Raw genomic sequence first — 11,517 nt, forward strand, 5'->3', positions numbered from 1 at the left:
CAATTTGCATACAAAGAACGTCCATATTCATTATGGCGGAATGGTGATATATCTAAACGTTTTTTAAAATCGGACAGAAAATTGTGACCTCTAGAGAATACACAAGCTAAAAATGTGATTTTTCGACCAATCAAAAGGAACCAAGATCTTTATGATAAAAACATGTTTTAAAGTTTTATCTAAATCGGATAAAAACTGTGGTCTCTAGAGGGCCCACAACCTTGATATCAAGGACAGGAGCGACAACAATATACGTCCACATGAAAATGTGGGCGCATATAAAATACACAACACAGTTTTAAAAAATAATACACAACACAGTGTAAAGCAATTCACAATACAAAAATGATTTCCCAAAATCTAAAATCATTTTCTTTTTTAAATGACAAGAATAAAAATGAAATTAAAAACAAAACAATTTAATTATTTAAACCCAACAATATGATCAACAGGTATTAACTGATCAAATCATCTCTTGTTGTGTGAAACATAAAAACTTGTCATAGAACAAACCATCAAACATCGTTAAAATAAAAATATTGTGAATAGAAATGTTATCTTCAGTAGTTAAAACCATAACATATACTTACATGGAAGAACAATTTATTCACATTTTGAAGCAATCGGATTAAAATACAGATCTATATTTCGTTTTGTTTTCGGTTTTTTTTTAATACTTTTGATGGCCCCTACTACATAAAGATCTGACTAGATGTATTGGGAGTTCATGTCACGGATCAAACGACTGGCTTTTGACCCTATGGTGTCAGACATTTGATTACCTAATCAGTGTTGATGTTTCCAATAGGATACCCACAGTTCCGTGCATTGCATGCCAAAAACTTGCTGCAACAGACCGTTTGATTGGTTAATCCCTCACATCAACCAGAAAGCGGGTTATATAACAACTGTTCCAGATCCTGGTGTAGTAAGGACATATAAAACGAAATTTTGAACTATAAAAAACGAAATGAAATAGGATCTGTGTTTTAACCAGATTGGTTTTGAAGAGTATTCTATCATTTACTTGAAAATGTTGAGGTAAACATCGTCAAAAGAAATTAGTAATTGTTCTTCCATGAGTACCTATCCTATCCAATTTCTAAATGCCTCTAAACGATTGTTTCAGTAATTTGGAGAAGAGAATGAAAATTGAGTAATAAATAAACTTACTCTGTTTCAGGACAATATTTTCCGGTTGGACATGGAGTACAGATGGTTTCCCTGACAACGGAGTATGATCCCGCTGCACATGCCACGATAGTTGTAGGGTCTGTGTTGTCAGGACAACTGTAACCACGGGGGCAGACGGTACAGTTTGTAGAACCAGGTGAACTAAGGTAACCTAAAATCACAAAATAACTTTACTTCACACAATAAAATGAATATCAAAGAACCTACAGTAGTACACAGGTCACAATTCTATGGAATACAATTATTGCTTATTACTGAGTGACATTTATACAAAGGCTGATCTCAAGTCAATTATTTCAACGGTTATATATACAAACGCCATGCTTCAGTCAGTTGCTTCAACCTCCATACAAAGGCCGTCCTGAAGTCAAATGCTTCAACCTCCATACAAAGGCCGTCCTTAAGTCAAATGTCTCAACCTCCATACAAAGGCTGTCCTTAAAGTAGCTAAGTCTCCAACTCAATATCATTCAAAATCTTCCACATTGAAAACACCAATTATTTGTCAGTTTAAATCAGCATTGATGTTGTGATCTTACCGGGAAAAGATGGGCTTCTGATATCCAATATTTAAGACAAAATAAACATTTTACCATTAGTACACGAATCGTGTACCACAATGCGTTTCAGTGTCATTTTTAACAAGGGACAAGAAAGAACGAGACTAGAGATTCCGTAAGTCATGCCAAGCGCTGACGCAATATTCTTATATGGAGAGCATGCGCAATAGACTGGTATAACCAGACGCTATAGAGATTGGTATTCGACTGAGACTTCTGGCGTATTTCGCCGAACATAACTGATTTGAAATAAGAGTAAAAACTGAAACGATAGAATGTAAATCAGTTCATATACATTCAGAAAACATTAATGTATGCGTTGCGACCCATTTGTGTCAACTTCTAGGTCCCAAATATTAGCGATTTAGCTCCTTTAAGTGAAACGTTTAAATCTCCATACAAAGGCTGTCAAAACCAACATTTCAACCTGCTTACAGAGGCCGCCGTGAAGTCAAACAATAAAAGAAATGAAATGGGATTTAAAGTCCTACTGTTCTGTTCCGACTGGGCTCACGAAGACGGGCATATGTCATACAGTGGAAGCAAGGGATTATTGAACCAATTATATAATATACGTAATATTTACCGATATCACAGCTAATGGGTGCGGCTGTTGTTGTCGGACATTGTGATCCTCCGGGACATTGTACGCAGGCTGTAGTGGATGATTCCAGATTATAATATCCTAAACTACAGGCTGAAGGGGCCGTTGACGTACTGGCACAATAATAACCTAAAATAACACAATATCATATTATAATACACTAAACTACAGGCTGTTGGGGCCATTGAGATACTGGCAAAATAATAACCTAAAATAAATACAATATCATATTATAAAACCCTACACTACATGGTATACCAGTACTCGCACAATAATAACCTAAAATAACATAATATCATATTATAAAACCCTAAACTACACGGTATACCCATTCAATAATAACCTAAAATAACATAATATCATATTATAAAACCCTAAACTACACGGTATACCCACTCAATAATAACCTGAAATAACATAATATCATATTATAATGCCCTACACTACACGGTATACCCGGTCAATAATAATCTGAAATAACTCAATATCATATTATAATAACCTACACTACACGGTATACCATATTATAAAACCCTAAACTACACGGTATACCCGGTCAATAATAACCTAAAATTACTCAATATCATATTATAAAACCCTAAACTACACGGTATACCTGCTCAATAATAACCTGAAATAACATAATATCATATTATAAAACCCTAAACTAAAGGAAATAAGGTACATGTGAAAGAAAACATCAGACAAAAAAATTTGTTAGATTACCGTTCTTTGAATCAACACATATTAAACTTTATAGGGCTCCAGGATTTCTACATGTATATTTTAATTATTTTAAAATTAGATTTATTGGCTACACAAAGTTGAACCTTCTCCAAATCAACATATAATAAAATAGGATAAACCATCAAATACCTGCTGGACAGTTTGTACAGGCAGTGGCTCCACCTAGCGAATAAGTGCCAGACGCACAATTTTGCTCGGCAGATGTACTACAGAATTTACCAGCTTGACAGTTTGTACAGCTTCCGGCTCCAGATAGAGCAAACTGTCCAGTTGAACAGGGGATTTCAGCGGAGGCACCTTCGGGACAATAGTTTCCAGTTGTACATGAGGAACAGGATATGGCTGAAAGATATACAAATAGAAAGAATCTTAGAAAATAAAAGTATAAAAATATAGCTTGCTACCTCTCATAATCCCAGGGAGGCAGGGTACTATAAATAATCTAGAATTATTTCATTATTCAAACAATCTTCATTAGTGGAAAGGAATGGAACAGGGTTTAATTTCTTGTCAACACATTGCCTCAATCATTTTCTGGCATAGGTGACATTGCATAATTTTGCCCAGGCAGCAGCATTTGCAGGTACAGTTCCTCAAATTCCAACAAACAAGGGATTCTATGTACACCTTTAGCCTATCCTTGGCAAGTGGAAGGTTGGGATTGAAACATCCTGATGGTTCTTCATAACCCACGCTGGGATTCAAACCCCGAGAAATATCCGCAGTAATTTTACTTAGAGGTCGAATTGTTCCTTCAAGACATAGACCACAGACGCTGACACCCAATTGTACTTACATGCTGCGGGCCCAATTCTTCCATCAAATATTTAATAGGGGCCATAGATGATCACACCCAATTGTACTTAATCCTACAGGGATAAATATTCTTCATGACATTAAATAGGGGCCTCAGACAATCACACCCAATTGTACTTACATGCCACAGGGATAAATGTTCCTTCAAGATATTTAATAGGGACCACATTGTATGTACTTACATCCTATAGGGCTAAATGTTCCTGCAAGACATTTTACAGGGGCCACAGCTGCTGAAGGACATTTATAACCTCCAGGACATGTTGTACAAGATGTCTGACCAGCTGTTGAATATGTATCTGAAATAATTCAATAAAAACTTTGTTAAACATATAAATAATTTTAAGACAATGCTTTAAATAGGGGGCGGGGGTCCCACCAAAGCGGCTGGTAAGTAAAAATAGTGGTGTTTCATGATTGGATGAGTGGTAGGTTAGAATAGTGGTGTTTCATGAGTAATTTTGCATGGAGAGAGTGGCACTTCCTACAAAATTTCTTCAAATTTGTGCGATTGCGAAATTTATACCGAAAGTAATGAATTTAAAACTGATAATCACCAATAATTTAATATTAAAAATTACCAATAATTTAATACTGATAATCACCGTTAATTTAATAACGATAAATCACCAGAAATTGTAATACTAATTATCACAGGAATCGAACATGGGACCTCCAGGTTAGCAAGCCACCAAGCTGTTTATCTAAGTGTTACATAATGTATGTTTAAGTTGCTGTATATCAATGAAGCATGATTACATGGGTATGTTTAAGTTGCTGTTAATCAATGAAGCATGATGACATTTATAGAGGTATGTTATCTGTGAGATATATCAGTATATACACAATAGATGATCAATATACCATATAAATATTCTACCAACAATAATAAGATATCTACATGTATATACTATTACTACAATGTTTCTCTTATAGTAAATTTATATTACTATTAAACAGAAATTTACTTCTATATGTCCTATAAGGATTACATAACACAGACTAAGTATATATCACTATTGAACAGTCTTCTAATTATTATATACTACTACTATATTGTACAGGTCAGCATATACTTTAAAGCAGAAATATTGGTATCAAAGATGCATTATGTAAGATTTAGACACAGAGCTGGACGTTCTTGCTATAATAGTTATATTAAATGTATTATGTAAGATTTAGATAAAAAGTTAACTTTCTTCCTATAATAGTTTAAAAGTTGATAATGAAAAAGGAATGCATTGAAAATTTCAAATTACTTCAATCTGAGTGAAGTAATGACTGTTTGGAGAATATCAGTCTTGATTTTCATTGCTACCGTTGTTATATTAATAAACAAAGTCTCAATTATCCATTTTTAAATTAAATTATTAAATAGTGATTGTGTTTAAATCCATTCAAAATCACAACCATCCGAGTCTAAGAGTTGATTATAGGCTCGTCATGTGAATAAATGTCTAAATAATAATTCATATAACATTTGAAGCCAAAATAACGACCTACAATACACAGATTTAGCTCTTACATAATGCATCTTTAATCCATATACAACTCTAATTATATATAATCATGTCCAATTTTTACATAGTGTGGAAAAAACGTAATGTATAATGATGGCTATTTACAGCTTACTGTATCATTTAAATGAAATTAAATGAAATGGGCTTTAACGTCCGACTTGGCTAATGAAGACGCGCATACGCCATACAGTGTTATGAGGGACATTTTGCCTGGACAGAGGCACGACAGCCTTCTCTTAAATCGAATTCCACCTGTCAAGGGATCTGTATCATATAACATCCAGCAAAGAGAAAAATGGGGTTTAACACAAACTAGGTCATTTCGGGACTAACATAGTGGGGTTTTTTAGCAGTTGGAGGAAACCAGAGAAAATCCACATGGTTAATAAATTCTCACACGCAAGTGTGGGATCGAAACCAAGCTACTGGACTCAATAACAGACCTTATAAAAAGTAAATATACTAACTTGATGGACAGTTGCTAGGAGCAACAGTTGTCTGGGGACATTGACTACCAGCTGGACATTGAATACACGTTCCGCCACCTAGCAACGAATAATATCCACTGCTACAATCAGTGGGATCAGATCTGCAATAGAGAAATTGATAAAGAAAAGTATTCAGACATTTTAAATAGAAACAAGTTCAAAATCTTATATTACACAGTAGGAATCAGGGCCAGGGATTTAGACCTTATGGGAATACCCGGATCATTTTAGATTTTGGAAGCCCAACAACTCAGAAGTTTAATAACATGACAAATAAAAAAATTGAACTAAAATGTTGGAAAGAAATATGTGTTAGGTCATTAATATAACAAGCAGTTGCCTTGCAAGATACGCCCACATCTTACATGAGAACACACTAAACAGAAAAGTGATTTTCGCAAAATAAGGGGCCATAATCCATGAAGTTAGGGACCAATACATGCCAATATCGAGCACCAAATCCCCCCCAAAAAAGAAGAGAAATGAAGAAAAGAGAGAAGTGAAGAATAATTACGTTGGATTGTTGCATTCTTTTCCTGCAGGACACTGTAGACAGACAACATTGTTAACATCACTGATTTCATCTGAAAAAACACAATAATTATAATTATTCCAATAAATTAATCATCATCAATTAAACATACATTATGCAAGAGCTAAATCTGTCTATTGCAGGTCTTTCTTTAGGCCTGAAATGTTATCTAAATTATTAATTAGACATTAATTAACCTATCCAGGTCATAATCAACTCTAGATGGCATCGCTAGCCTGCAATCTTTAGTGGATTATGAGCCGATTTACTGCATAACATTCCTTCACGATTTAACGATTAAATGGATAATCGAGACTATGCGGTTTTTCGTACTGACTTTAGTAATGATGATCAAGGCTAGCCGGAAATTTCAAACGCTTAGTTCTCGGTTCATAGTGGATCAATTTGAATGAAATTTTCAGCAAATTGCCTTTACATTATGTAGTTTTTAACTATTATAGTGAGAACTGCCAACTCGTTATCGAATCTCCCATAATGTATCTTTAATTAATCATCATCAATTAATGATACATTATATATATAATTCTGTAAGATTAGATAAAGAGCTGGCTGTTCTTGTTATAATAGTTCAAACATAGATAATGAAAAATGAATAAATTGAAAATTTCATTTAAATTACTTTATTCTGTGTGAAATTCTATCTGTTTGAAGATATAGCGTGTTTAAATCTCCGCCATCTAATGGTCTAGAGAGTTGATTGTAGGCCTGTCATGTTAATAAATGTCTAAATGATAATTTATGTAAGATATGTGACCTGTAGAGTGTCCACCGACAAATTATCGATGGACGGACAGGGACGACGACAATATAAGTCCACATAAAAATGTTGGCGTATTATAAGTATTTCATATGTACACATGGGCGTGCATGTAAAAGATCCCTTGACAGCTGGGCACAATTTCCCTCATAAAATATGGTATAGCATATGTTCGTCTTCATCAGAACAGTAGGACATTAAACCCCATTCCAATTCTGAAGTTAAAGTTCATGTGATTATAGATCTACGTGTGACGTCACATCATACAACCTCGACAGCACGTGTGTTGTTTACATCTGATGTAGTAACACAAACTGATCCAGCAGATTTTACGCCTTCACATACTATTTTATTTTGTACTTACTTGATGAACAGAGGGTACATATATCACTACCCAGTGGTGCAACATAACCTTGTGTACAGGCTACAGGTGTTGAGGTGGCGTTTAAACAACTAGAACCAGCAGGACAATCTTGACATCCACCAGAACCTAAAATATAAATACAAACATTTTAAAATCACAAAACACTTTCATACTGTGTGCAGAGGAGAGGATTTTGTCACAACAGCAGCATTTCTTCCTTGAACAATTTAAAGATAACAAAATCGGGCGAGATAAGACAAAAGAAAACAAGCGGAGGCTACCCTCAGTCCTGCCCCACCCCCATCCCTGAACCCAAGAGAGAAAATTTGAGGAACACATAAATCCAAAAAAATAACAAATCACAGGTGAATAGGGAGAGGGAGGTTTAGAGAGGTTTAACATCCAGTCAGAAACAAACCAGGTCATTTGAAGACTAACAAATGGTTCAATTTTATTACAATAATTCACTTGTGCGAAACAGGAGCTAATCGGAGTACCAGGAGAAAACCCATAAGGTTGAACAGGTAACCCTACTCCATGCCATGTACAAGTGAGGAATCAAAATATTTCAGTCACCCAACCATTTCACTAAACTTTATTATCTTCCAACATTCATCTTATGTTATTGCTTTTAATGAAAACCGATTCCTATCAAACAAACTCACCAACTGACGAGGAATATTGTCCTGGTGAACACGGAAGACAGGAACCTAATCCCAGGGTGCTATAGTAACCAGCATCACATGCAACAGGTGCTCCACGATTTGGACATTTTGATCCAGCTGGACATTCCTGACACGAAGACTGACCTGAAATAAAAATCAATTAAAACAATAAACAAAATCAATATTTCACGACTGTAATGAAATATTTGTTTGTGTGATTATGAAAATCTGGGGAGAGAGAGAGAGAGAGAGAGAGAGAATTGGCTTAAACATCCCCTTGACACAAACCAGGTCATTCTTGGACTCAAATATGGTTCCATTTATTTTAAAAATTCAATTGTGCGTAGGGGTCTTTAGCAGTGGGAGGAAAACGGAGGACCCAGAGAAAACCCACAAGGTTGGACAGACGACCCTACGCATGTGATTGATACTCTTTGAAATGTCTGAATAAATTAGCAATTTCATTGCTTTATCCAAGTACCGAACACCCATAACCAGCGGCTGCCATGCAGGATATGCCCACATTTCCCAAGAAATGGATAGAGAACAAGCTAAAAATAAACGCGATTTTTTGTACAATCAAGGGCAATAATCCAGAAAGTTACAGTCTGAAATGTGCATATATCAAAAGGAACTGAGATCTTTGGGATATAAAGATATGTTTTAAGTTTCATCAAATCTGATAAAAATTGTGACCTCTAGAGGGTTCACAACCTTTGTATTACACACTTCTACACAATATCGAAAGGAACCGAGATCTTACGGTGATAAACCTATATTTCAAGTTTCATTGAAATCGGATAACAATTGTGACCTGTACAGTGTTCACAAACAATTGTGGACGGACGGACGGACAGGGGCGACGACAATATTTTATGTGGGCGTATAAAAATTGTTCATTGAATGAAGCCATGGTGGCTCAGTGAGTAATACACTTGTTCACTGGCCTGGAGGTCTAAGGTATGCGCCTGGTTTTCGCCACGATATTTCCTCGGGATTTACCGGCATGGTTTCCTCTTGTCAGTTGTGCAGGACAGAGGGCCCAGCACAGGTGTGTAGTTATTCAGATGGTACAAAAAAACGAGATCCTGTGTACACATTTGCATGCATGGAAAAGAACCCTTTCCAGATGGAATTCAATATAAGAGCAGGCGGTAGTGCAGCTGTCCAGGCAAAATTATCCCCCAAAGCACACATATGCTCGTCTTTATTAGCCCAGTCGGTGCAAATCCATAGGATGTTAAACCCAATTTCATTCATTGTAATATTTTGATATTCCGTAGAAACAAGTGTCCCAATATGTACCTGTAGATGCTGTGTAACGTCCAACTGGACAGAGTTGTGGGGCTTGTGTCGGGTCCGTACAGGTGTGACCAATCGGACAATCTGTACAGGTAGAGGCTCCACCTAGTGAGTACTGTCCACTACCACATGTTGTTGGTGTACTTGTTCCATCTATTGGACACGCCTGACCCGCAGGACATGTTTTACAACTTGTAGATCCGGACACATCGGAATACTGACCAGCCGGACATTTCTGGAATAAAACAATAGCAAAGTAAATAAAGGGGAACAAGCAATATAGAAAGAGTTAGAGATGGGGTTTAACGTCCACTCGACACAAACTAAGTCATTTTGGGACCAACACATGGTTCAAATTTATATCAATAATTTGCTTTGATGTGTAGCTGTAGAGCAAACGGAGGACCCAGAGAAAACCCAGGAGATTGGACAGACGACCCTACTCCTTGTTACGTACAACCGGGAAATCGAAACCACGCCAGTTGACTCAATGACAGACCTCATAATCTAAAGAGCATGTTTCACCATTCATGGGTGCTGTACAACCGGGAAATCGAAACCACGCCACTCGACTCAATTACAGACCTTATAATCTAAAGAGCATGTTTCACCATTCATGGGTACTGTACAACCGGGAAATCGAAACCACGCAACTCGACTCAATTACAGACCTTATAATCTAAAGAGCATGTTTCACCATTCATGGGTACTGTACAACCGGGAAATCGAAACCACGCCACTCGACTCAATTACAGACCTTATAATCTAAAGAGCATGTTTCACCATTCATGGGTACTGTACAACCGGGAAATCGAAACCACGCCACTCGACTCAATTACAGACCTTATAATCTAAAGAGCATGTTTCATCATTCATGGGTACTGTACAACCGGGAAATCGAAACCACGCCACTCGACTCAATTACAGACCTTATAATCTAAAGAGCATGTTTCACCATTCATGGGTGCTGATAAAAGTATACGATGATGTAAAATGCACCAATTCTCCCTGGATCAGTTTGTGTCACTACATCCGATGTAAACAATGCACGTGCTATCGAGGTCTTGTGATATGACGTCACACATAGAACTTTAGTCGTCTTGTACAATGTTAAAAGGAGGTTTTCCAATAACCTCTGTGAAACCGATTGAATGAAATGTTTGAGATAATTAAGTCGTTGATTATCCGTTTATTAACTTACCGTACAATAGGATTGAATCAAATATTCGAGATTATCAAGTCGTTTATTAACTTACCGTACAATCAGAGGACTGAGTTTGTTCTATTTGATTATTATACGCTCCAGATGCACAATCTTGTTTGGGCGAGGTTCCTCCAACACAACTAGAAATAAAATATATATATAAAAATACATGTACGTTATTATACGTTCCAGACGTACAATCTTGTTTGGGCGATGTTCCTCCAACACAACTAGAAAATAAAATAAAATATATGAAAATACAAGTACGTTGAGTAGGGTCAGATATATTTCTGTGAAATGACTGGGCTAATGAAGATGGACATACACTATATATGACGAGGGAAATTTTGCCCAATCGTGTGCATGCCAATGTGTACACGTAAACTTGTTTCTTTCGTCCCATCTGGATAACTATACACTGTCTCGTGCCAGGCCCTCTGTCCTCCACCACTGGTAGAACCATGCCGCAAAATCTCGATGAACTCCACGCAAGCGAGCCAACATCTTACTCACTGAGCCATCACGGCTCCCCTTCGACAATATGAGATTTGCGAGAGAGAGAAAAATGGGGTTTAACGTCCACTCGACACAAACTTGGTCATTTCGGGACTAACATATGGTTCAATTTTATTTCAATCATTCGCTTGCGCGTAGGGGTCTTTAGCAGTGGGAGGAAACTGGAGAACCCGGAGAAAACCCACGAGGTTGGACTGTTGACTCAATGACAGACTTTATGATACAGG

At 36.6% G+C, this 11,517-nt stretch overlaps 1 protein-coding gene across 1 annotated transcript in view; it reads right to left on the reverse strand.

Annotated features, from left to right (window-relative positions):
• Positions 1–11,295, reverse strand: part of LOC126832468 (uncharacterized) — a 135,437-nt gene extending 124,142 nt beyond the window's left edge. The window contains exons 1-11 of the mRNA XM_056103230.1: positions 11,288–11,295; positions 10,950–11,004; positions 9,574–9,805; positions 8,269–8,412; positions 7,604–7,729; positions 6,444–6,513; positions 5,909–6,030; positions 4,104–4,220; positions 3,235–3,447; positions 2,341–2,487; positions 1,174–1,345 (exon numbers count right to left, since the gene is read on the reverse strand). Of these exons, the coding sequence (XP_055959205.1) occupies positions 1,174–1,345; positions 2,341–2,487; positions 3,235–3,447; positions 4,104–4,220; positions 5,909–6,030; positions 6,444–6,513; positions 7,604–7,729; positions 8,269–8,412; positions 9,574–9,805; positions 10,950–11,004; positions 11,288–11,295 (1,406 nt within the window). The remainder of the gene's footprint in view (positions 1–1,173; positions 1,346–2,340; positions 2,488–3,234; positions 3,448–4,103; positions 4,221–5,908; positions 6,031–6,443; positions 6,514–7,603; positions 7,730–8,268; positions 8,413–9,573; positions 9,806–10,949; positions 11,005–11,287) is intronic.
• Between the last annotated feature and the right edge of the window lie 222 nt (positions 11,296–11,517).

Source organism: Patella vulgata, chromosome 9, assembly GCF_932274485.2.
Source record: "Patella vulgata chromosome 9, xgPatVulg1.2, whole genome shotgun sequence".
Lineage (NCBI taxonomy): Eukaryota > Metazoa > Mollusca > Gastropoda > Patellidae > Patella > Patella vulgata.